Source organism: Osmerus mordax, chromosome 27, assembly GCF_038355195.1.
Source record: "Osmerus mordax isolate fOsmMor3 chromosome 27, fOsmMor3.pri, whole genome shotgun sequence".
In the NCBI taxonomy this organism is placed as follows: domain Eukaryota; kingdom Metazoa; phylum Chordata; class Actinopteri; order Osmeriformes; family Osmeridae; genus Osmerus; species Osmerus mordax.
Genome location: NC_090076.1, coordinates 10,433,534 through 10,460,452, shown reverse-complemented (window position 1 = coordinate 10,460,452; position 26,919 = coordinate 10,433,534). Strand labels below are relative to the sequence as shown.

The following is a 26,919-nucleotide window of genomic DNA, read 5'->3' as shown; positions in this document are numbered from 1 at the left end:
ATAGCAGCGCAGGGGGCGTAGCTAGGAAGGCAGCATGGGGAGGAAGTGGGTGGAGGGGTGTCTCCTGCGGGCCTTGTGGCCTCGCCTCGGTTTCCCCCGGCCGTTCAGAGACACGAACATCTGCCGGCCGCCATGTTTCCAGCGGACTGAGGCGTACGTGTTGTAACCGTTCTCCTCGATCCGCTCCTTAAACTTACAGCTGGGGCTGTACTTCACCTGGAGGAGGGGGTGAGGGGGAGGAGGGGAGGAGGGGGAGGAGGGGAGGAGGGGTAGTGGGGGAGGAGGGCGAGGAGGGGTAGCGGGGGAGGAGGGGGAGAAACAGGTTACTAAAGATTGGCTTGGTTGAAACTGACGCTCTCTATAAACCAAGACAGAGAGCAAAGGTCAGAGTCTGCATTCACACACTCACACACACACACACCCACACACACTTGAAACTTGGCTGTCTGCATGTTTAATCTCAGAGAATTTCTGCTGAAGTCTGGTTTTATCTGTAACTACTGTCAGTTCTGAAGCAGTCGTAGGGAGGTGTGTGGTGGTCTTGTAGGCAGGTGTGTGGTGGTCTTGTAGGCAGGTGTGTGGTGGTCTTGTAGGCAGGTGTGTGGTGGTCTTGTAGGCAGGTGTGTGGTGGTCTTGTAGGCAGGTGTGTGGTGGTCTTGTAGGCAGGGGGAAGACCAGGTAGTGGGCTTTATCTTCTGAATGTTTTATATGCTTTCAGTAAAGAGGGTGTGACATGCAGATAGTAATATTCTTAATTGGGTGTGCTCAAGCCTTCGGCGAGCACAACCATTGTTCTCTCACATATATACTATTATTTTTCTTCTTTCTTTTCACACCCTAAGGATCCCTCAATATATGGGCTACATAGACAACGTTGGTGTCAAAAGGTTCGTCTTGTTAGCGATTGCGTTGCTTGTATTTTTACTTACGTTCCGTTGCACGGTTTAGGAGCTTTCACTGTTTTTGTGGCAAAAAGGGCTTTTTGTGCACAAAGGGAACTCAGTGCTAGCCTACGTCACAATGTCACAACGTCGGCACACGTTAGCACGACGCATAGATACGACGTGCATAGATGTGCTAGTAAGACTGTCGCACAGCAAGTATCGTATCGTGCCTTGGTGTACTAGCAGCATCATACATTTAAGCAATTCAAGACTTGTACTAAGGCATGTACGGTAAGTAATGTCACATTAAATAATGTATTTAAACTCAAGCTTGTGTGGTGCGTCGGTCTTCAATGCCACAGCCTAAACTTTATGTCAAAAGAAACATTTTTCATTTCCGGCACATTCAGGGAAGTTTGGCTAGCAACAGCAGCTAGGCTAGCTTGCTCGTAGCACAATTCAGCTTCTCCACGCAGGGCTCTAGACTGAGACCAAATGGTCGCTTTTGGCTTTGTTACTGACAATGATCGCTTCCAGCCAACTTCTTTTGAATTAGCCAGTTCCCCCTAAATAAATATCAAGCTTATTTACATGTTTGGGGGCATATTTTCAGTTAGCAGATGGTACTGTTTGAATCATGATTCCATCTGAAACTGCTGGTGACAACGTTGTTAGAATAGCTTATTTCAAAGGGGGTTCGGCTTGTTTCATAATAAATGGACCCATCTGCAACCGACGCAAGCAAGCACACCCTACAATTTCCCTAGAAATTGTACCCTCTCTAGTTACATCTGTGTTCTCTCCATGCTGACTCATCTCAAACTCATTAACCACAACCCAGCTTGGTCATCACCACGGATACACACCTGTCTCTCTGTCACACACCTGTCTATCTGTCACACACCTGTCTCTCTGTCACACACCTGTCTCTCCGTCACACACCTGTGTCTCTGTCACACACCTGTCTCTCTGTCACACACCCGTCTCTCTGTCACACACCTGTCTCTCTGTCACACACGTCTCTTTGTCACACACCTGTCTCTCTGTCACACCTATCTGACTGGCTGGTGTGTGTGCCTGAGAGTGTGTGTGCGGGACCCCTGGGTCTGTGTGTGTGTGTGTGTGTGTGTGTGAGACAACGAGTAAAGAAGCACGTTTACCGAGCCGAAGAGAGTTCCTTTCTTGGACATGGCCAGGTACAGACCGGTGCTGACAGACTTGATGGCCACAACCCCAACACTGACCGAGCGGATCTCCAGCAGACCTGGGGGGGGAGGGGTGGGGGGTTAGAAACAGGCCTGGTTCCCATGAGAGGACAGAGGAAACCTGGAGGAGGCTTCACAACCCTGAACCAGAACCACATGACTGAGCCTGGCATGACTGGGACCTGCCATGGTGGGGTTAGGGTTAGGTCCAGTCTGATGCTGGGAGAGTTCCTCTCCTCGGCCACCAGATGGAGCTCTACTCTCTGGGTCTGTTCCTCTACATCCTCTGTCTCTGGGGGGGCAACCCTATCCTCCCCTCGTCTCCTCCCCCCTCCACCAAAACCCTCACCCTAACCCCCCTCCTCTCCTCCCCCCTTCACCCTAACCCTCACCAGCCCACAGTATAAGATACCCGTGTTGTGACAACACAGGTAGATCTTTTGCAGGGGGTGGGGGGGGGGCGACAGGAAGTGTGGGTTACAAGACAGGAAGTGTAAGTTAGAGGACAGTTGGCACTCGGGGCACTGTACCACAGAGGAAGAACGAGTCACATAGCTGACACCACACATTAAACTGTTGCTGGGAGGTTAGGCACACACACACACCTCACACACAGTTCACACACACACCTCACACTCACACACACACATCACACGGGGGGTCCAGCTTTGTGCTGGCACAGTTTTGCTTCCCTGGGCGGCCGGGCCGGGTGGGGCAGAGCCATTCTAGGGACCAGACTGCCCCTTCAGAGGTTGCTTCCTCATGACAGGGTTAGTCTGGTTTCACTGCACTGCTCCCCAGGTGAGGGTGCGGGGGCAGGTGAGGGGTGCGGGGGCAGGTGAGGGGTGCGGGGGCAGGTGAGGGGTGCGAGGGCAGGTGAGGGGTGCGGGGGCAGGTGAGGGGTGCGAGGGCAGGTGAGGGGTGCGGGGGCAGGTGAGGGGTGTGGGGGCAGGTGAGGGGTGCGGGGGCAGGTGAGGGGTGCGGGGGCAGGGCAGGAGAGCAGACAGGGGTAAGACTGGGACAGAAATACAAAACCAAGCTAGTAACCACCACGATCCCCCTCTCTCCCACCCTCTCTCTCCCCCTTCTCTTTCCCCTCTCTCTTTCCCCTCTCTCTTTCCCCTCTCTCTTTCCCCTCTCTCTCTCCCTCTTCAGCTTCATCAGTCAGTCAGGCCATCCATCTAATAACACTGTGTGGTGTGTGTGTCACAAACACACCAGGACCATGTTGAGGAACTGCGGAAGTGTTTCATTCACCAATCACCAGATAAGGCCAGCGTTCCACAGTCTAAAGGCCAGGGTCAAATGAGACCAATTACCTCAGACTCCGTAAGAGGCTGGGTAGAGGCTGGGGTAGAGGGAGGGGCAGGAGGGGGGGCAGGAGGGGTGGAGGGGGAGGCAGGAAGGGGGGGCAGGTGTGGGGGCAGGAGGGGAGGCAAGGTGGGAGGACTGCCTCCAAATTATGCATTACCGTTGTAACAAGCAGGAGGCAGGACAGCAATTGCATCCAGCTGGTCATGTGATCCCCTGTGACATCACTGCTGCTGGGGGGCAGCCTGGGGTTCTCTACCTGGACTGTGTCTGTTGGTAATAATAATGCGTCACTGACCACACCCTGGCCTTCTAAACACAGAGGGACCTAAGTTACCTTGACAATGATAAGGGAGGAAAGGGGTGTGGTGTGTGTGAGGGTGTGTGTGTGAGTGTGTGTGTGTGTGTGAGGGTGTGTGTGTGGGTGTGTGTGAGGGTGTGTGTGTTGCGGTTTTGCTACACTAGGGGGAAGGAGGGTGTGTGAGGGTGTGTGTGTGTGTGTGTGAGGGTGTGTGTGAGGGTGTGTGTGTGTGTGAGAGTGTGTGTGTGTGAGGGTGTGTGTGTGTGAGGGTGTGTGTGTTGCAGTGCTGCTACACTAGGGGGAAGGAGGGTGTGTGTGTGAGGGTGTGTGTGTGTGTGTGTGAGTGTGTGTGTGTGTGTGTGAAGGTGTGTGTGCGTGAGGTTTTGTGTGTTGCGGTTTTGCTACACTAGGGGGAAGGAGGGTGTGTGAGGGTGTGTGTGAGGGTGTGTGTGTGTGTGTGAGGGTGTGTGTGTGTGTGTGTGAGGGTGTGTGTGTGTGAGGGTGTGTGTGTTGCAGTGCTGCTACACTAGGGGGAAGGAGGGTGTGTGTGTGAGGGTGTGTGTGTGTGTGAGGGTGTGTGTGTTGCAGTGCTGCTATACTAGGGGGACGGAGGGTGTGTTAGGGTTAGGGTTAGTTGTGTGTTTGTTTAACAGCCTGATTCTACCGTTACCTGACTTCCTCAGGGCGAGTCATAACCTGGAGACCGGACAAGTGTTTGAAGCCTTCAGCCCCACAAACACACACACCCTCACACACATGCACACACACCCTCACACACACATGTACCATACACCCCCCCACACAAACAACCCCCCCCCCCCCCCCCCCGCCTCCCTCACACACCCAAAACCTCAACAGAGTGTGCTGTTCACAAGGTCAGACCAGCTGTGGTCCAGGTGGATTGGACCGGGGGAAAGAAACGCAAAAAAAACAAGTTTGGTCGTGCAGTATAATCAGCCAATGAGTGTTTCTGGAGCCAAGCTTATAGTCTCTATGATCTTGCACTCTCTGCCTGCGATAGGCTACTGGGGTACCAGGGGGCAGGTCCAGGTCACTGCTGTGTAATTAACCAGGCACGGCCTATGACCTCCACCAGGAAGTGATGCGTACCTTCCTCTCAGGGCTTGGGTAAACAAAGTGACCAGTTTTCCTCTCCATCATGCCAGCTCTAACCCTAACCCTCCCAGGAACACAGGCCCTCTCAACCCAGCCACAGACAGGAGGAGAAGAGGGAGGGAGGGAGGGTAGAGGGAGGTGGAGGAGGGAGGGAGGGAGGAAGGTGGAGGGAGGGAAGAGGAGGAGGAGGAACACAGGCCCTCTCAACAGCCAGCCACAGAGAGGAGGAGGGAAGAGAGAAGATGAGGAGGGAAGGTGGTGGAGGGAGAGAGGGAGAGTAGATGGAGGGAGGTGGAGGAGGGAGGGAGGTGGAGGGAGGTGGAGGGAGGGAGGGGTTGAAGAAGGGAGGTGGAGGAGAGAGGGAGGTGGAGGGAGGGGGTTGGAGAAGGGAGGTGGAGGAGAGAGGGAGGTGGAGGGAGGGGGGTGGAGAAGGGAGGTGGAGGAGAGAGGGAGGTGGAGGGAGGGGGTTGGAGAAGGGAGGTGGAGGAGAGAGGGAGGTGGAGGGAGGGGGGTGGAGAAGGGAGGTAGAGGGAGGTGGTCTGTACTGCAGTCTGCCAGACGTGAGTTGTCTGTCTCTCAGCTGATGTTAATCTGCATTATTTGACTGACAAATCTGTCTGCCCCCCCCCCCCCCCCCCAGCCCCAGCCTCTCCCTCTGTAACCAGGAGGAGCCTCTTACTGATACCAACAGAGGAGAGGATATTCATGCTCAGAGGTGCAACTTGAGTTTAATGATTAGCAGGAAGCAGCATCAGATCCTGGTGTCCAGGGCTTCCTGTGGGGAGATGGAGGGTTAGGGTTTCTATGAGAAGACTTTCAGTCTCAGATTCCAGCCTCTTACCGTCTGCTGCATCTAGTACCAGCACGAACATCTTATCCCTCTCTGTCCTTTTCTCCCTCTCTCTTGTTCTCTAACTCTGTGCTTCTCTCTGTCCCTCCCTCTCTTTCTATGTGGGATTGATCCAGGCGGTTTGAGGCAGCATCAGCCATGTACAGCAGACTTCCAGAGCATACACTCACACACACACACTCTGCATGACTCTGCACCCAGACAGTAGGAGCTGGGCATGGGTGAGGGCCGGACTGAGAAGAAAGGAGCAGGGTGGAGAGGAGGATAGGAGAGAGGAGGAGAGGAGGAGAGATGAGGAGGAGAGGAGGGAAGAAGAGAGGAGAGAGGAGGGGAGGAGAGGAGAGAGGGGAGCGGAGGAGGAGAGGAGGAGAGGAGGAGAGGAGGAGAGGAGAGAGGAGGAGAGGAGAGAGGAGAGAGGAGGAGAGGAGGGGAGGAGAGAGGAGGGTTAGTCTCTAGGAGAGAGCAGCAGTGTTATTCTGCAGGGTGTCTGTGTGTTCATCAAATATGCAACACTTCCTGTCCTGTCCATGTGCCTGTTTGTGTACGTGTGTGTATGTGTGTGTGTGTATTTCTTTCCACTGAAGGAGAAGCTGGAGGTCGGAAGCTATGAGAGCTACTGCTGCTCAGTCTCACACACACACACACACACACACACACACACACACACACTGTGTGGCTGTTCCCAGCTGTGTTTCTCTGCAGGATGGAAAACATGGAGTCATTTTGCTGCTTAACAAGGTAACAAGCAAATACATCCAGACATCATCCCTCGGTGCTGCCCAGACAACACAGGGGTCAGCACTGGGACACACACACACACACACACGCAGGTCAGCTGTCACACACAGAGAAGATGCACAACCTGTGGAGTGACCTGGCTGTGTGTGTGTGTGTAGTTGTGTATACGTATGTGTGTATGTGTGTGTGTGTGTCCAGTCGCAGGTGTCCCATTAAATTCCAGGTCTCTTATCAAGAAATCTTGAAAAGCACACACACCCACACACACCACACACACCCACACACACACCCACAGATATATGACTGCCTTGTAAATCAGCCAGCTCAACACATTGCACACTGCTGCATGTAGACTTGTAACAAACACTCAGTCACTCACACACACACATACACTCACATACACACTCACACACATATGCAGTCACCCAGTCACACACACACACACACAAAGAGTTAACAAACAAATGCTCAATCTGTGTGTTTGGGTTTAAGGTTTGAGTTCTGCTCCCATGTGAAGCTACCTCTCTTCCTGAGTATTCCCTGCACGCCCAACCTAGCAACACCTTCTCTGCCTCCAAACATCTACCTAGCAACGCCTCCTCTGCCTCCAAACACAGAGCAATAACAGCCGTGACACTCTGAGGATCTCCTCTGAACCACTATAACACTATCAACCAGATAAGAGTTCAACAGCACAGTAAAACTAGGAAGAGACGATGGTTAGGGTTAGGGTTAGACAGAAAGCATCTCGCATCACTCACCAGAGTCAGAGGGAGAGAGAGAGAGAGAGAGAGAGAGAGAGAGAGAGAGAGAGAGAGAGAGAGAGAGAGAGAGAGAGAGAGAGAGAGAGAGAGAGAGAGAGAGAGAGAGAGAGAGAGAGAGAGAGAGAGAGAGAGAGAGAGAGAGAGGGGGAGAGACAGAGGGAGAGGGAGAGGGAGAGAGGGGGAGAGACAGAGGGAGAGACAGAGAGGGAGAGGGAGAGAGAGGGAGAGAGAGGGAGAGAGAGGGAGAGAGAGAGAGGGGGAATGACAGAGGGAGAGAGGGAGAGAGGGAGAGAGAGAGAGAGAGAGAGAGAGAGAGAGAGAGAGAGGATAGAGGGGGAGAGACAGAGGGAAAGAGAGAGGGAGGGAGAGAAGGAGAGAGAGGAGAGACAGAGGAAGGGAGAGAAGGAGAGAGGAGAGAGAGAGGGAGGGACGGGAGGTGCTCACTTTCTGCATAGTTTTTCCGGCGTGTTCCGTCCACCTTGCCGGCCTTGTCGATGCAGAGGAAGAACCTGTTTGCAGAGTAGAGTCTCCGGAGCCTCACGTCGCCTTCCAGGTGGTTGTAGCTGCGCGGCCGTCTAACCCTAACCCATCGGTCCAGCAGCCAGGAGGAGTAGCCGGCCCCGATCAGAGGGCCCGGGGGGGCGAGGGGGCCCGGGGGGGCGGTTGGGCCCGGGGAGCCTAGGCAGAACCCAAGGGTGGAGGCTGGGAGCAGCAGGAGCATGGAGACCCAGACCAGGCAGAGGGAGGAGGCGCTGGGCTGGGCAGGGAGGCTGGGAGGGGGGGTCCATGTAGACATGGTGGGTCAGTCTCCAGCTGTCAGCATGCTGCCTGTCCCAGGAGCAGAGCCAGTCACTGCTGGGTCGAGAAGCTCCAGACACCAGCACTGGGCCAGCCCTGCCTGTCTGCCTGTCTGTCTCCTCCTCTTCTCTCTCACTCCTTCAAGAAAAACACAAGTGGTTTTGTAAATCCATCCACAAGTCGTCTGCTCTGGAACTCCTGTCTTCCTCCGGTCCTCAGCTGAAGCCACTGACAGTGTGTGTGCGTGAGGGTGTGGGTGTGTGAGGGATGGTGTGCGTCTGTCTGTCCTGGAGTGTGTGTGCACCTTGCACTGCTCCTCTGTGTTCGATGCCAGGCATGCACTGCTGGGAGGTGAGAGGGGGAAAGAGAGGGAGGGAGCAAGCGGAGGGAGGAGAAAGTAAGGAAGGGAGAGAGGCTGTGTGTGTGTGTGACGGACAGACAGAGAGAGAGTGTTTAGGGCGACAGAGCAGAGCCCCACTCTCTCCTGTCTGGGAGTCCTGCCTCTCCTGGGCAGGGCTTTGTGTGGGTGGGCGGGGCTTTGTGTGGGTGGGCGGGGCTTTGTGTGGGTGGGTGGGGACAGCTTTGTGGAGTGGCGGAGAAGGGAGGGGCCACAGTCATTCATAACTTTCTGAAAGAGAGAGAGAAAGAGAGAGAGAAAGATATGGAGAGAAAGATAGGGAGAGAAAGATAGGGAGAGAGAGAGAGAGAGAGAGTCAGTGAAAGAAAGCTCTTACATTACACTAATTTCAACAACAAAAATCTTCCAGTGCTAGTTTAAATATGCTCTTCATGAATGTCGGTTTTGTTGTTATTTAGATAAAATGTCGTTCAAATTTGTGTTAAATAAAATGCATAATATCTTAGAAGAAAGTAAGTGAATATGGATCATTCCCCGAGACGTCACCAGTTCCAGGTTGCTCTTGGAGGTCCTTCCTATCCCAGCATGCATTGCAGCTAATCTGATTGTTCCGGGGGCAAGCAACTTCCTCAAGCCTTTCATGTGGCAAAACACCCCTCCGGCCTGCCAGATGACCCCCCCACCCCCCCAGGAAGTGGCACTTGCCCTTCCTCTGGAAATTGCCGGAAACATACAAGCTGCCATGTACTGTATGAGGTCTGTATTCTCGGAACATGTTCTAACCTTAACCCAGGTTCTGTATGCAGGAGAGGACTCACTAACAACCTCAGCCTCTCCCCCCGCCCGAGCCTCCCCCCGCCCCTGCCCCAGCCTCCCCCCGCCCCAGCCGCCCCCCCTGCCCCAGCCCCTCCCCCAGCCCCAGCCTCTCTCCCAGCCTCCCCCCAGCCTCCCCCCAGCCCAAGCCTCCCCCCAGCCTCCCCCAGCCCCAGCCTCCCCCCAGCCTCCCCCCAGCCTCCCCCCAGCCCCAGCCTCCCCCCAGCCTCCCCCCAGCCCCAGCCTCCCCCCAGCCTCCCCCCAGCCCAAGCCTCCCCCCAGCCTCCCCCCAAGCCTCCCCCAGCCCCAGCCTATCCCTCAGCCTCCCCCCCAGTCTGGGCAGCAGGGTAGGATGTTCACAGGCTGAGGATGCTAATCTTTCCCTGCAGTTCTGTGGTGTATGAATAGAGATAGTGTTAGAGATAATATCTCTGTAATGAAGCCTGTTTGGTTCCATCAAAGTCTTCAAAAGGCCTGAAATCTGACCCCTCTTAGCACGGACAATCCCCAGTAATAGCTTCTATTATTAATTGTTTTCTCTCTCTCCTCTCTCTCTCCCTCCCTCTCTCTCTCTTTCGCCCCTCTCTCTTTTTCTCAGTTTCCCGTCCTCTCTAATTTTTTCTCCCACCCTTCCTGTCCTAAACTCCATCTCTTTTCTCTCCTCACTGATTTTCTTTCAATCCCTCCCCTTTGACCTCTGACCTCCATGTCCCTCAGCATCCCTCCTCTTTGGTTTTATCTCCACATCACAGTGCCCTCTCTCTGTCTGTCTCTCTGTCTGTCTCTCTGTCTGTCTCTCTTGTTCATGTAACATGCAGGAAATATTGTATTCCAGTCACAACACTATCCTGTCAGCTCTTCTTACTTCCTGTCTGGACTAGCCCCGTCCAGGTGTCCTTCCTGTTTCTGAAATCAACATGGCCGCTGTGATTGGCTAAATAAACATCCCCGAGTGCATTAAGGAACCAACCGTATCGCAGTGATGGCGGCAGGGTCAGAACTCAGTTTTGCATATGGTGGCTTCGTGACCATTGTCCATTGTCGCTATAGCGATAAGTGGTCAACATATCTGATGTTCCTGCTGGCATCTTTCTGAGGATCAGACAAGGAGCTGCACCTGGGATTAAACTGGCTCAGATTAGCAGAGATGCAACGATAGGCAATCTGAACACAGATAAAAAGTGAGATGACAGAAGGAAGGAAGTGGGGGAGTACGCGGGAGGGGGGGGAGACTGAGATAAATAAGGAAGAGAGGAAGTGAGAGGTAGGGGGAGGGAAAGAGAGAAAGAGAGTTAGAAGAGACAGAGAGAGACACTGAAAGAGAATTGGAGTGGACAGAGAAGAGAAACAAGTCTATGAGATGAAAGAGGCTCACGCAAACATTCACACAAACACCCCCTAACCCCCCCCAGCCTGGACCCCCCCCAGCCTGGACCCCCCCCAGCCTGGACCTCCCCCAGCCTGGACCCCCCCCCAGCCTGGACCCCCCCCAGCCTGGACCCCCAACCAAGCCTGGAACCCCCCCAGCCTGGACCCCCCCCCCAGCCTGGACCCCCCAGCCTGGACCCCCCAGCCCCCAGGTGTGGGTGTGAGGGTGTGTGGGTTAGGGTGAGGGTGTGGGTGTGAGGGTGTGTGGGTTAGGGTGAGGGTGTGAGGGTGTGAGGGTGTGTGGGTTAGGGTGAGGGTGTGGGTGTGAGGGTGTGTGGGTTAGGGTGAGGGTGTGGCTGTGAGGGTATGTGGGTTAGGGTGAGGGTGTGGTTGTGAGGGTGTGTGGGTTAGGGTGAGGGTGTGGTTGTGAGGGTGTGTGGGTTAGGGTGAGGGTGTGGGTGTGGTTGTGAGGGTGTGTGGGTTAGGGTGAGGGTGTGGCTGTGAGGGTGTGTGGGTTAGGGTGTGGTTGTGAGGGTGTGTGGGTTAGGGTGAGGGTGTGGTTGTGAGGGTGTGTGGGTTAGGGTGTGGTTGTGAGGGTGTGTGGGTTAGGGTGAGGGTGTGGTTGTGAGGGTGTGTGGTTTAGGGTGAGGGTGTGAGGGTTAGGGTGAGGGTGTGGGTGTGGTTGTGAGGGTATGTGGGTTAGGGTGAGGGTTTGGGTGTGGTTGTGAGGGTGTGTGGGTTAGGGTGTGGGTGTGGTTGTGAGGGTGTGTGGGTTAGGGTGAGGGTGTGAGGGTGTGTGGGTTAGGGTGAGGGTGTGGTTGTGAGGGTGTGTGGGTTAGGAGAGAGTGAGAGCGAGAGAATGTTGCTTCATTCAGGCCAGAATATCAACCAGCTCCGTAGTAATAACCCCCTCCCTCCCTCTACACAGAAATAAGAATGTACTCAAACACACGTTGTGCTTCAGGCTAGCCAGGACAGTTCTTTATTCTGTGCACAAGTCTTCCTCTACAACCTAATCAACGCACTCTCTTTAGCTGTGACCAACACTGCCACCTATTGGTACACATAGGCTATTCAACTATCATTACATATAGCGATTAGCAGGAAAAAGTTTGGAGCAGCAGTAGCTCGGGTAAACAGCTTTAGAAACTGTTCTTTTTAGTTTACTCTGAAAGAAAATCTGCTGATGTTTACCCAGTGAGAGAATCAATGTTTAAGAGCTCGATTCAATCCAGCCACAGCTTCTGCAGCATGTATTTCACTGAGAAAACGAATAACAAAGAACAAGAGTGAGTTGTGAGTAGTGAGATGCAGGGTACAGTACTGTATAGGTGTACAAGGAGGAGAAAGAACAAAAAAAAATGCTAATAGCAAAGCAGAGTAGTAATTACAATTTTCAGCTACTATGATAGAAATAATTCGTCCATCAAAAGACAATGACGGATAAATATGAAATTTGTTTTGAGATTAAAAATGTATTTCTCCCTGAGAACTATACGTTTTGAACAATGTGTTTTCTATTTTTTGGTGTAGGCTATTGTTTACTGACTGCTTGATAGTGTATATCATTTTGATCACTTTGTTTATGATTCGAGAGCAGTGTTTGATTTTGAGCACAGGTAAAACTGTTTTGAGGCGGAAGTTTCATTTAGCAAGAGGATTCAGAGGTTATGTAAATAGTGCTTTAAGATGGTTTTGTGTTTACAGTTTTGAGAAAATGGGTGACTGTTTCAAGAAATGTGTTTTAGCAATCGTGAAAAACCGTAATAGGGACCGGACAGGCTCTCCCTTTGGCGGGCTCTGCCTTTCTTCTTGTGCTCATTCAGATCAGGTTTTCCCTTTTGAGCTCGTGCCCTATTCGTATCCGCGAGCACAGTTCCAGGTTGTTAGAAATGTATCATGTGAAAAATATTATGATCTCCAGAACTAATATATTGCGGGTCGTAAACGTTATTAAAATAAAATGTTTCAAGATGGGTTTAATGTTATAATTTGCATGATACTCAATTAGCCCATATACGTTATGATAGAGTGCGTAGCAACAAAAAAAGCGAATTTATCCATGATGAAATAAAACAAAAGGTTATGACGGGGGAATACACTATCGTGCAACCTGCGCTAGCTAAAGCTGTTGTTTGGAAGGATTTTGGGGTAATCGTGGATAAGGACAGGGCTACAATTTTCTTTTAGCGATGTCAGTTGTCAATTTACGTATTGTGTTGTGAAAAATAGCTACATATAAAAAAGCATTTTGGTTTGCAGTTATTTAAAGGTTAGAATAGTGCCACACAATTAATAAATGTCTAAGTGACATCAGAGGAATATTAGCCAACGTTTGGAGTCTAAACCAATTAAATTAATCTACTCCTTTTTTTAAGGGGTAAAGATTCGGGTCTCAGAACAATTAGGTTCGGTTTTCGGGTGAAAATTTGTCTCGGAATTGATGTTGCCTGCGTGGTTCGGTTACGGTTCCGAAAAACGAAACCGTACAGGACTCTTGGGGCAAGGGGTGGGGGTTCTGGTCTGGGGTCATTTGAGAAGAAATTACACGAGAAAACTACCGAAAGTTCCTCCCACTCACATTCGTTTAACTTTTATTCTGAGTTAATCTGGTCTATAATTCCAACAGGATAGTTTAATAGTAATTTGGTCATTGTTTAATACAGGATCCATATATTTACATTTTCTGTAAACTCTGTAAAACCTAAGATTAATAAAAATTTGCCTAAAGCCATGTTCGAGCTACATCATTCTATATGCGATCTTCCAGCCATGCCTGCCTCCACTTGAAACCACTGTGTTTGATTCCTTTGGTCTGTTTCAACATGTCAGCCCCGTGTGTAGAGGTGTAATGCGGCTGTCATGTCAACATGTCTCTGCTCAGACTATGTGCCTTTCCCCGATGTCTGAGTGGCCGAGCTCTGCTCGACACAAGCGTCTTTCGAGTGTCGCATGCGAGGCGACGTCCCGTGTGTCACACCGTCCGGGAGGCGGCGGAGCGGTCTCGAGCAGGTAGGCTCGGCTCCCGAGGAGCCAGTGGCTAGCAGCCAGCCTGATTGCTTGAAGCAGGATGAGTAGATTACCGGGTCTTGCCTTTACGATGTCTGTGTGTTTGTCTGTTGTCCTCTAAGGGAACCCGTGGACGTTTCAACGGCAGAATTTCTCGGCCCGTGCGCGAGCTGTCTTTCCCAGGGCGGCCGACGGCAGGAAGAGAACGCGGGAGCAGTCGGTGTTGCTGGACGGTAGGAACGGATGTATCTGGTTCGCGTCCTGACTAACTATTATCAGACATGATAGCCTAACATTTAACTAAAAGCTGTCTAGGAAACAAATGTCGACAACGTAGTTAGCTAGTCCTTTGTTAGGTTTATGTTACGGTGGTGTTAACATTTTCATTTTACATTTATTCATTTAGCAGACGCTTAACATACAAAACAGTTGTTGTAAAATCTACTTGTTCCTAACTTAGCTTCATTCCATCAGATTCCATCAGATCACTTAAATGCTTTATTTTTTCTCTCCCCCTCTCCCCCTCTTCAGTCCTAGAAGCCCGGATCCAGCAGCTTCAATGTGACTTCCTCCTGGAACCCCCACCCTCCCAGGCCCCGCCCCTCAGACCCCCCCAGCAAGGCAGAGGTGGGGCCCCAGCCAGGCTCCCAGTGGGGGGACAGCCCAGGGGGGCCGGCGGCCCCCTTGGGAAGGAACAGGCCAGCCGCTGGATGGAGAAACTGAACAAGGAGAAGAGGGTAACTAATACAAAGCTTCAGAGGATCCAGCAGAAGAACACCAAGACCCTCACCTCCAAGACCTCCACCCTCACCTCCAAGACCCCCACCCTCACCTCCAAGACCCCCACCCTCACCCTAACCTCCAAGCCCACCACCAAGACTACCTCCAAGCCCACCAGCAAGACTACCTCCAAGCCCACCAGCAAGACTACCTCCAAGACTACCTCCAAGACTACCTCCAAAGCCACCACCAAGAGTACCAAAAACCCTGCCTCTAAGGCCAGGATGATGGCTGAGGCTGGGAGGGAGGCTGGGGCGGAGGCCATTGTGAGGACAGGGCCTGAAGCAGACACTAAGGTCAAGACTAAGGTCAAGACTAAGGCTAGGGCTGGTGGAGGGGCTGGAGGTGGAGGGGGGCAGAGGAAGGCTGAGGTGTCTAGGGAGGCTGGGCAACAGAAGGAGGCTGGGCAGCATGAGGAGGCCAGCTGGGACAGGGAGCTGGAGGGGCTACAGGAGCTACAGGCACAGATCAACCAGCTTGCCGAGGCCGGGGCTGGGGTCGGGACTGGGGGGGAGCAGGGCCACAGCCCCACGGCGGTACGGTCCTACCTGGAGGCGTGTGTGGCGGCGCTGGACGTCAACGTGGCTCATCGCTTCCTGCTGGAGCAGCATCGCCGTCTGAAGAGACGCAACATGCTGACCACCGCCGAGTACAACACCATGATGAGGGCCTGGGCCAAGAGGGTGAGGAAGGGGAGGAGGGACTGTGTAGGTGCGTGTGTGTGTGTGTGTGTGAGGTCTGATGGTGTGTGTGTCCCATGCAGGGTAACCTAGGTAACGTGCGTCGTATCTTCACGCTGCTGGATGAGGCGGGGTTGAAGCCAGACCTGGGCTCCTACGCTGCTGCCCTGGAGGCCATGGGCCGCATCACATCCTGCCCCGCGCACATCATCCTCAGGTACACACAAACATCATCCTCAGGTACACACACACATTATCCTCAGGTACACACAAACATCATCCTCAGGTACACACAAACATCATCCTCAGGTACACACAAACATTATCCTCAGGTACACACAAACATCATCCTCAGGTACACACAAACATCATCCTCAGGTACACACAAACATTATCCTCAGGTACACACAAACATCATCCTCAGGTACACACAAACATCATCCTCAGGTACACACAAACATCATCCTCAGGTACACACAAACATCATCCTCAGGTACACACAAACATCCTCAGGTACACACAAACACCATCCTCAGGTAGGTGAGTGTGTATGTGCGTGTGCAGGTGTCTAAGCCAGCTGGAGGGGGACGGTCTGAGTCTGGATGGCATGTTCAGAAAGGTGATGTTCAAGCAGGATGAGAAGGACATGGTTCTGAAGGCTGTACACGCCGTCCAGCCAAACTACCAGCCCAGCAGCTCCTTCACCCAGCCTCTCTGCTCCTCTCCTCTGGTCAAAGACTTCTACACCCAGGTGAACCTATCCTCTTTCCTACATCTTTACCTTCAGTTCTAAGCCTGTGATGGATCTGTTGTCCAGGAAAACAACACTTTATTAAAAAAATATTATACAACTATTTACTGATTTATTATCATTTTCTGACTGACTGTGGGTTTCTGTGTGTATGTGCGTGTGTGTGTTCAGCGTGGAGAGGCGTCCTACCCTAAGCTGCCGTTCTCTCATGCGGAGCTGCAGAGGAAGTTCAGGCAGCAGCTCAGTGAGGAGCAGGCCTGCACCGTCACCATCCAGTCAGTAGAGAGCAGCAAACCTGTCACTCCCCACGCCTCCAGGATGGTACACACACCCTACACCCACACACCCTACACCCACACACCCTACACCCACACACCCTACACCCACACACCCACACACCCTACACCCACACACCCTACACCCACACACCCTACACCCACACACCCTACACCCACACACCCTACACACACACACACCCTACACACACACACCCTACACACACACACTAACGTGGTCACGGTTAACCCTCCTGTCCTGCAGAGGGAGCTGTTGTGTGAGCTGCGCTCCCAGTGGCAGAGCAGCCTCCTGCTGGCCTTCAGAGAGACCAGGCAGGCCCTGGCCTCCAGCAGCCACCATCACCTCAAGACCAGCTTGTACCCCTACCTGTGTCTGCTCCAGGACCAGGACTACACCGGCATCATGATGCAGGTAGCACACACACACACTCTCTCACACACACTCACACACACACACACACACACCCTGACCTCTGTCTTTTCTCTTCTACTCATCCTCTGTTGTGTTCTGTCTATCTTCCTCCATCATCCTTCTATCCCTCCCTCATCCTTCTATCCCTCCCTCATCCTTCTATCCCTCCCTCATCCCTCTCTCCCTCCCTCATCCTTCTATCCCTCCCTCATCCTTCTCTCCCTCCCTCATCCCTCTATCCCTCCCTCATCCTTCTCTCCCTCCCTCATCCCTCTATCCCTCCCTCATCCTTCTCCCTCCCTCATCCCTCTATCCCTCCCTCCCTCCAGAGCCTGCGAGGGATGTCACCCCAGGGGGACTCTCTGCACAGCCTGGCTCGCTCTCTGGGGACGCAGGTCCACAGCAAGTTGTGTGTCCAGGACAGGAACCACAGCAGGATGGTGCACAAGCTGGGCCAAGTCTACCAGGAGTACACACACCTGCTGGCCCAGGACACGGAGGTAAACACACACACACACACAGCATCAGTCTCCTGTAGGAAGCATTCATTATATGACATGTCCATAACTCAGCATCATTATATGACATGTCCATAACCCCACTCCCCCCAGTCCTCCTCCTCCCTTCCCAGGGAGCACTGGTGTCGTGTGGAAGCTGCCCAGGCCTCAGGGCCCTCCCTCCAGGGGGACGACGCCCCGTGGCCCCCCATGCTGGTGCTGGAGCTGGGCACCTTCCTGGTGGAGCTGATGGTGAAACACCTGCAGGTTCGCAGCAACATCCTGAACCCCCAGCAGACAGACAGCAAGATGGTCCCCATCCTCTACCACATGTACACCTTCCGCAGCGTGAAGCAGGTAAGCACCCTCTGAACACACCCTGCCTCCACCTGAACACACCCTGCCTCCACCCGAACACACCCTGCCTCCACCTGAACACACCATGCCTCCACCTGAACACACCCTGCCTCCACCTGAACACACCCTGCCTCCACCTGAACACACCCTGCCTCCACCTGAACACACCATGCCTCCACCTGAACACACCCTGCCTCCACCTGAACACACCATGCCTCCACCTGAACACACCCTGCCTCCACCTGAACACACCCTGCCTCCACCTGAACACACCCTGCCTCCACCTGAACACACCCTGCCTCCACCTGAACACACCCTGCCTCCACCTGAACACACCCTGCCTCCACCTGAACACACCCTGCCTCCACCTGAACACACCCTGCCTTCCCAGCACCTGTTTTTTAATACACTCTAAAAATCTAATTTCGAAATCTAATCTAAATTTGTCTAAATATCTGTCTCCATCTGCCCCCCCCCCCCCCCAGGTCGGCTTCATCAAGCCCCACCCCATCCTGAGCCAGATACAGCTGGACGCCATGGAAACGACCTTGACGTTTGACTCTTATGTGATGCCCATGCTGTGTCCTCCCCTCCCCTGGACCAGCACACGCTCTGGTGGCTACCTGCTCACCCCCGCCAAGATCATGCGTACGGGTGGAGCCGCCCAGCATGAGGTGTGTGTGTGTGTGTGTACATGGTCTCACAGCGAGGTGTGTGTGTAAAGACTGGATAGGTATATGTATTAGTGGTGGATATGGATTGGAGTCGCCTGGTGATATGAACACCAGTACTAACATGGGCCTGGTGAGTGCCAGCCTCAAGACCACGATCTCAACATGGCTTAGAACCAGCTGACCACTAACCTGGATATTCTTTAACAGTCCTAGTATGTATAAATCTAATATGTAAGGATAATGCCCGGTTGCTTGCCCGAGTCCATTATCAGGTGATAATGTACACCTCGAAGGGCATTATCCCGCTTATACCACGGTCACTTGCCAAAAACATTTTTTTTACAAAAATGAATTTATGTTTTCATGCGTTTTGCAATATCAATTTGCCAACTCTGATATTTCTAGTCCGCTCAGCTCATAGAACCAACACCAGCTTTCCTTTGGCTGAGCTATTAGCCAGAAAGATAACGTTATGCTAGCAAGATTCAAAGGCAATAACATTGTGTACAGTTGACAAACTAATTGACAATATGTTTGACAAGAAGACTAGCTAGTTAACCAGCCATGTCACTGTCCCAAAATCAATATCAAGATTTTCACAAACAAAGTATTGGCCATATACTAGTTCTAGGCTACAGTAGCCTATGGCCGCAGGAGCGAGTTGAATAGCAAATGGATGTGAGATGACCGCATCAAAGTTGACATATTCTCCAAGTGGTAGCTAATTATAATTGGACAGTAAATTCAGAAGTTTTTCAAATAGGTTAAAAGAAATATTGAAGTCACTCATTGTTTTAATTACATGTTAGCTTGTTAAAGTCTTTCAAAATTGTAAATGGAGGCTCCCTGTTGTTATGGTTACTTATTTCAGACACTTTGTACAGGCCCATACTATGTAGCCAGCGCAATCATTGAGAACGGTGAACAGACAGTTTTGCTGGAACTACTTAGTAGGTGTACATTATCATCTGATAATGGACACCCCTGCCGCCAATCAGAATCGAGTATTCACCCAGACCAAGGTAAGTATAAATCTAATATATATAAACTTGCGTGATGTTGCAGGTTCTGTTGGACCGGACGCCCACCCAGAGCTTGCACGCCGTGCTGGACTCTCTGAACCAGCTGGGGAACTGTGCCTGGAGGGTCAACCAGCATCTCCTAGACGTCATCATCTCCTTGTTCAACGACCGCGGCAACGAGAAGCTGGCGGTGCCCCCGCCTGTGTCTGAGGGCCCGGAGGTACCCCGCTTCAGCCCCAGAGACCCCGCAGTCAGCCCCGCCCAGAAGGCTATCCTGAAGACCCAGGCCAACAAGGTGGGTGGAGGAGGGTGGGTGTAGGAGAGTGTGTGTAGGAGAGTGTGTGTGTAGGAGAGTGTGTGTGTAGGAGAGTGTGTGTGTGTAGGAGAGTGTGTGTGTAGGAGAGTGTGTGTGTGTAGGAGAGTGTGTGTGTGTAGGAGAGTGTGTGTGTGTAGGAGAGTGTGTGTGTGTAGGAGAGTGTGTGTGCATTATGTTACTAATCGTCCCACAGGCTAAGAAGCGCCTCAGTGAGATGCACAGCTTGAGAGTGTCTGCGCTGTACAAGCTGTCCATCGCCCTCCACCTGAGGGAGCAGGTCTTCTGGTTCCCCCACAACATGGACTTCAGAGGCCGCACCTACCCCATTCCCCCACACCTCAACCACCTGGGCAGCGATGTGACCCGCGCCATCCTGGTGTTTGCAGAGGGCCGTCCGCTGGGTCCGCGGGGGCTGGACTGGGTCAAGATTCACTTGGTGAACCTGACGGGGCTGAAGAAGCGTTGCTCTCTGCAGGAGAGGCTGGACCACGCCAACAGCCTCATGGAGGACATCCTGGACTCTGCTGACCACCCCCTGACAGTGAGACCAGCGACACACACACACACACACTCAGAGACCCTGGAGACACCCACACACATGTTTTTTCTGTGTGTGTGTCTTTCTGCGTGTGTGTGTGTGTGTGTCTTTCTGCGTGTGTGTGTGTGTGTGTGTGTGTGTAAGGGGAGAGGTTGGTGGATGGAAGCCGAGGAGCCCTGGCAGGCTCTGGGCTGCTGTATGGAGATCGCCAACGCAACCAGGTCACCTGACCCTGCCCAGTACATATCACACCTGCCAGTCCACCAGGTGAGCTAGCGCCTCACACACCTAAACACACACACCTAAACACACACCTAACCCCCCCCCCCCCTTTTCCCCCCTTGCCCCCCAGGACGGCTCCTGTAACGGGCTGCAGCACTACGCAGCTCTGGGTCGGGACGTCGTGGGAGCCACCTCCGTCAACCTGGCGCCCTGCCCCCTGCCCCAGGACGTCTACAGCAGCGTGGCCCAGCAGGTACCATGACCCTGGACCTGACCCTGGACCTCGCCCTGACCCCGGCCCTCACCCCGACCCTGGACCTCGCCCTGGCCCTCACCCTGGCGTGTGTTTGTTTGTGCAGGTGGAGGTGTTCCGCTGCAGGGATGCTGCGCGGGGCGTGCAGGTGGCGCAGGTGCTGGAGGGGGTGGTGGGCAGGAGGGTGGTGAAGCAGACTGTGATGACCGTGGTGTACGGGGTGACGCGCTACGGGGGACGACTGCAGATAGAGAAGAGACTGAGAGAGGCCGAGGACTTCCCCCGGGTGGGGTGCACACCTCACACTCACCTCGCACCTCACACTCACACACACACACACACACCTCGCACACACACACACACACACACCTCGCACACACACACACACACCTCGCACACACACACACACACACACACACCTCGCACACACACACACCTCACACTCACCTCACACTCACCTCACACTCACCTCACACTCACCTCGCACACACACACACACCTCACACTCACCTCACACTCACCTCGCACACACACACACACCTCACACTCACCTCACACTCACCTCACACTCACCTCACACACCTCACACTCACCTCGCACACACACACACACACACACACCTCAAACACCCCTTACACTTATACACACACACAGTATAATGCCCAAGTCATTTGTGTGTGCGTAGGAGTACCTGTGGGAGGCATCTCACTACCTCGTGCACCAGGTGTTCAACAGTCTGAAGGAGATGTTCACTGGTACCAGAGAAATCCAGGTAACACACACTCACACTCACACATACACACTCCATGCCGACCTACATCTGCTGTCTGACCAGGTGACCCAGACAGAAAGTTTTATTAAGGACTAGCTTACACACACACAAAATCCCACACACACACTCTCACACACACACACAAAGAGACAAAAAGTTTTATTGATGACAAGAGGATATAAGTAGTAGTTTGGGGTGTTCATCATTCATTCCTATTAAGACCTGCTACTGCTGTTCTGTCCCCTCCCCTCTCCTCTCCCTACCCCCTCCTCCCCTCCTCCCCTCCTCTCCTCCAAGTGGGTCTTCCTCAGAGGAAGGATCAACACACTTTGAGATATTTGTCTTCTGTGTGCCACACACTCACCAGACACACACTCACCAGACACACACTCACCAGACACACACTCACCAGACACACTCACCAGACACACTCTGTCTATCTCCTCCAGGACTGGCTGACGGACAGTGCTCGTCTGATCTCTAAGTCAGGGCGGCCGGTAGAGTGGGTCACACCCTTGGGCCTGCCAATCATCCAGCCCTATCACCGCCCCCGCCACACCCAGGTACACACACACACACACACACACTGCCCTATCACCGCCCCCGCCACACCCAGGTACACACACACACACTGCCCTATCACCACACCCAGGTACACACACACACACACACTGCCCTATCACCACACCCAGGTACACACACACACACTGCCCTATCACCACACCCAGGTACACACACACACACACTGCCCTATCACCACACCCAGGTACACACACACACACTGCCCTATCACCACACCCAGGTACACACACACACACTGCCCTATCACCACCCCCGGAGAGAAGAGGAGGAGAGGAGAGACCAGCTCCGACATCATCATGTGATGGGTTAGGGCTAGAGGAATTTTTCGCCACCTTGATGACCATGCCTTGTTGCCATAGTTACAGATGGCTCTGTGTGTGTATGTCTGGGGAATGCTAGTAAGTGGGTCATATTGATGCTAGTAAGTGGGTCATATTGATCAGCAGCTGTCCAGGTCGGAGGGGGGGAGGGGGGACCTGGAGATCTGGGACAAAACCCAGTGGTGCTTCAGCTAGCTGAGACCTCAGGGTTAAACAGATGAATACATGAATTACCGTGGAAACAGAAACCATGTCAGTTTTTAATGTAACCATTATTTTCCTACCCTCATCCTCCTCTTCCTCTCCTCCTCCTCCTTTCCCTCAGTTGAATAGCACCATGCAGACTCTTTGTCTCTCGATCAACTATGATGCTAAACAGTAAGTTGCTCTTTTTATCATTAGATGTGTGTGTATCTGTCTGTGTTTGTGTATGTGTGTAACCCTGCTCTCTCTGTGTCTGCAGGAGACCAGACACTATGAAGCAGAAGAACGCCTTCCCTCCCAACTTCATACACTCTCTAGACTCCACACACATGATGCTGACAGCCCTGCACTGTTGCAGGTACACACAGACACACACACACATGATGCTGACAGCCCTGCACTGCTGCAGGTACACACACAGACACACACACACATGATGCTGACAGCCCTGCACTGCTGCAGGTACACACACACACACAGACGATGCTGACAGCCCTGCACTGCTGCAGGTACACACACACACACACACACACATGATGCTGACAGCCCTGCACTGCTGCAGGTACACACACACACACACACACACACACACACGATGCTGACAGCCACACACAGGCTCCAGAAGGTGCTTGTTCTCTATTCTTGTAGAGAATCTTCTTTCACTCTTTTCTCTGTTCTCTCTCTCTCAGGGCTGGTGTGACATTTGCATCTGTCCATGACTGTTTCTGGACCCACGCTATTACTGTGGACACCATGAACAAGGTACACATTCACACACACACACACACACTCACTCAGACAGACAGCTGAGGTGAAGCAGGAAGGCAGGTGTGTTCAGGCTCTATAAGATGAGCCAGCCGCCCGAGACACTTCACCTCCACCTGCACCTCCTGCACTGACCCAACAACCCAGTTAGAGGAGCTCCTCCCTCCCCCTCCTCCTCCCTTCTACTAAGCTTCATTCAGAGCTTTCTTCCTCGCCCTCTGGGTTGCCAGGTTTGCCGGGAGCAGTTTGTTGCCCTACACAGCCAGCCAATCCTTCAAGAGCTTTCCAACTTCCTGCTTAAAAAGTACTGCTCTGGGCTACCGTAAGTAACGCACGCACGCACACAGTGTCACACACTCAGGGTGTTGGTGTGGGAGAGGTGTGTTGGACACGCACACAGTGTCACACACTCAGGGTGTTGGTGTGGGAGAGGTGTGTTGGACACGCACACAGTGTCACACACTCAGGGTGTTGGTGTGGGAGAGGTGTGTTGGACACGCACACAGTGTCACACACTCAGGGTGTTGGTGTGGGAGAGGTGTGTTGGGTTAGGGTTAGGGTTAGAGGTGTGTTGGACAGACCAGACACACTCAGGGTGTTGGTGTGGGAGAGGTGTGTTGGACACGCACACAGTGTCACACACTCAGGGTGTTGGTGTGGGAGAGGGTTGTTGGACAGACCAGAGAGACAGTAAGCACAGCGCTGCCATGTCTAATCAACCTCAGGACCAGAACCTCATCTGGCACCTGACACCTATACATATACAGCTCGCTCACACACACACACAGACACACACACACACACACAGACAGACACAGACATACACTTACTCAACCTCAGAGTTAAGTTTTCTTTGAAGTGGAATCTTTTCACCAAACCAGAATAAGGAAACACACCAGAGGTGGAGTTAGCCCAACCCTCCCCCTAACCCTCAGTGTTGCTATACATTTTGTGCCGACCACAAATACACAAGTTGTGCAGGAAAGCGGAAGTGGTTTAGTCTTGGTGAGAGAGCGAGGTTTGTGTTAGTGTGTTGACACAGCCAACAAACCACAGCTGTGTGTGTGCAGGTCTGACCTGAAGAAACCAGACTACAGGAGGATGATGCTGCTTCTGGCCAAGGTGCCTCAGACAGGTTAGTCTCTCTCACACACATACACACGTTCAGCTTCTAGTCAGCTGCCCTTCTGGATGCCATCTCTCCCCTCAACGTTCTTAACACATACTGTTCATCCTGTCCTCATCTCCTACTCCTCCTCCTCCTCTCATCTCCCCAGGTGACTTTGATCTTCAGAAAGTAAAGGAGTCCACCTTCTTCTTCAGTTGATTGGAGCTGACAGGGAGCGTCAGAGAGGAGAGAGGGATGATAGAGGGGAGGAGGAGAGAGGGATGATGAGAGGGGGAGGAGGAGAGAGGGGAGGAGGAGAGGGGAATGAGTAGAGGAGAGGGGGATGAGGAGAGAGGGGAGGAGGAGAGGGGGATGAGGAGAGGGGGATGAGGAGAGGAGAGGGAGTGAAGGGGATTGACAGGCTGGCGGTGGGAGGCCGGGGTGACAGGCCAGACTTGGGAGACATCGATCCCCAGCCTACTGCGCCTTCACTGGCAGGACAGGAGGGGGAGGTAAGGGAGAGGATGGGGGAGAGGAGGGGGAGACAGCTCAGTGCTCTTTCTGCAGCAGGAGGGTCAGATACTGAGGGAAGATCTCCTGCTGAATCATGACTGATGTTCAAACCTGTGTGTGTGTGTGTTGCCTCCCTCCACTGGGCTGAGCTAACTCCACGGGTTTTTAATCCACCTCCCTCCACCACCACCTCAACCTCCCCACACACACACACACACACACCTCAGTCCCCTGCAGAGAGCTCTCTACCCCGACATCATGACTCTGATCATGCTTCCAGAAGAGACAGCGAGGGGGAAATGGAGGAGAGGGTGTGAAGGGAGGGATATGCGTGTTTGTATAAAGTTTTATGATTCCTTATGGAGTTACCAGACAGTTGATTGTAAAAATATAAATAAATGTCTTATTTCTTGAAGCGTCTGAGATCATTTGTGTCATAGCTGGTTGCTATGGTGAGGTAGAGGGGTGAGAGGGTGGGTGAGGGTAGAGACTAGCTCATCTTATAGGGAGATTACACAGCAGTAGTGAACTGGAGAGAAAGAGATGGTGAGTTTAACCATGTGTGATAGCAACACCCAGTGATGTGAATGTCAGTATCTTTCTGTAGAAACATAAAAATCATCTTACCTGAAATCAGTCGTTTAGCAGAACCACCAACATGTTTAGTGAATCAGACAAGCAAGAGAGAAAATATTCCTCCTTTCAAATATTATTTATTAATCTGCTTCACTCTTTACATGTATTGCAGGTAGATATAAATACCAAGATGGTTTTGCATCAGGGGAGCTAGGAGTGTTTAGGCAGGAGGGGCAGGTTGAGGACCTCAGGGGCAGGAGGGGCAGGTTGAGGACCTCACAACACGGAAGTCTGGATTTCATGAGCAGCTGACAGGTCACCTATGGCAACAACCCTGAACTAGCTTGGGGTCAGGGTTAGCCTAACCCTGAACTAGCTTGGGGTCAGGGTTAGGCTAACCCTGAACTAGCTTGGGGTCAGGGTTAGGCTAACCCTGAACTAGCTTGGGGTCAGGGTTAGGCTAACCCTGAACTAGCTTGGGGTCAGGGTTAGCCTAACCCTGAACTAGCTTGGGGTCAGGGTTAGCCTAACCCTGAACTAGCTTGGGGTCAGGGTTAGGCTAACCCTGAACTAGCTTGGGGTCAGGGTTAGGCTAACCCTGAACTAGCTTGGGGTCAGGGTTAGGCTAACCCTGAACTAGCTTGGGGTCAGGGTTAGGCTAACCCTGAACTAGCTTGTCGCTCCTCAACACTAACTACATGTGCAAACTATTGTAAAACCACGTTATCACACAATTCAGAATAAAAAAAAATCTTTAATCCAGTTTAATCCTACATTTGCCAATCATATAGGCATGTATCCATTTAGAGGCCAAGTTTGGCACCATGCTTTCAGTCGTCCAAAGCTAGCCGCATGTTGGTGTCCATGCAACTCCGGCAAGATACATAGAAACTCATGGTAATGGACATACGCACCTCATCCTTCATATATGACTCATGGTAATGGATGTATATATATATATATATATGGAATGTACGCACCTCATCCTGCATATGAATCCCCAGGTGTGTGTGGTCATGCTTGATTGTGAGGATAGGTGTAGCTTAATGGTTAGAGCATTTGACTGCTGATCAAGAGGTTGCATGTTTAAATGCCCCCTGTACATCATGTTGGGTAAAACCCTCTGCTGTATGAATATTGGGTGTTCATCCAGCCATACTGAACCTTTAAGATGAAGTGAATGTGTTTCAGGTGAACAGGTGCCAGACAGACAGGTGCCAGACAGACAGGTGCCAGACAGACAGGTGCCAGACAGACAGGTGCCAGACAGACAGGTGCCAGACAGACAGGTGCCAGACAGACAGGAGCCAGACAGACAGGTGCCAGACAGACAGGAGCCAGACAGACAGGTGCCAGACAGACAGGTGCCAGACAGACAGGAGCCAGACAGACAGGAGCCAGACAGACAGGAGCCAGACAGACAGGAGCCAGACAGACAGGTGCCAGACAGACAGGAGCCAGACAGACAGGAGCCAGACAGACAGGTGCCAGACAGACAGGAGCCAGACAGACAGGTGCCAGACAGACAGGTGCCAGACAGACAGGTGCCAGACAGACAGGTGCCAGACAGACAGGAGCCAGACAGACAGGTGCCAGACAGACAGGAGCCAGACAGACAGGAGCCAGACAGACAGGTGCCAGACAGACAGGTGCCAGACAGACAGGTGCCAGACAGACAGGTGCCAGACAGACAGGTGCCAGACAGACAGGTGCCAGACAGACAGGAGCCAGACAGACAGGTGCCAGACAGACATGTGCCAGACAGA

At 52.7% G+C, this 26,919-nt stretch overlaps 2 protein-coding genes across 2 annotated transcripts; one reads left to right on the top strand and one right to left on the bottom strand.

The window, feature by feature from the left end:
- Nucleotides 1-21: 21 nt before the first annotated feature.
- Nucleotides 22-7,965, bottom strand: fgf22 (fibroblast growth factor 22). The gene is made up of 3 exons (XM_067230243.1): nt 7,614-7,965; nt 2,045-2,148; nt 22-216 (listed from the first exon to the last, which is right to left on the bottom strand). The coding sequence occupies exons 1-3, from the start codon at nt 7,963-7,965 to the stop codon at nt 22-24; spliced, it is 651 nt and encodes a 216-aa protein (XP_067086344.1).
- Nucleotides 7,966-13,364: 5,399 nt separating this feature from the next.
- polrmt (polymerase (RNA) mitochondrial (DNA directed)) lies at nt 13,365-24,350 on the top strand. The gene is made up of 23 exons (XM_067230369.1): nt 13,365-13,518; nt 13,638-13,748; nt 14,047-14,978; nt 15,059-15,192; nt 15,540-15,726; nt 15,898-16,047; nt 16,267-16,434; nt 16,764-16,934; nt 17,046-17,288; nt 17,774-17,962; nt 19,028-19,279; nt 19,494-19,841; nt 19,983-20,105; nt 20,191-20,313; nt 20,420-20,599; nt 20,999-21,085; nt 21,535-21,648; nt 22,313-22,365; nt 22,451-22,549; nt 22,881-22,953; nt 23,187-23,278; nt 24,027-24,091; nt 24,234-24,350. Exons 1-23 carry the CDS (start codon nt 13,377-13,379, stop codon nt 24,281-24,283), a joined length of 4,086 nt encoding a protein of 1,361 aa, XP_067086470.1. The 5' UTR covers nt 13,365-13,376; the 3' UTR covers nt 24,284-24,350.
- The last annotated feature ends 2,569 nt before the right edge of the window (nt 24,351-26,919 follow it).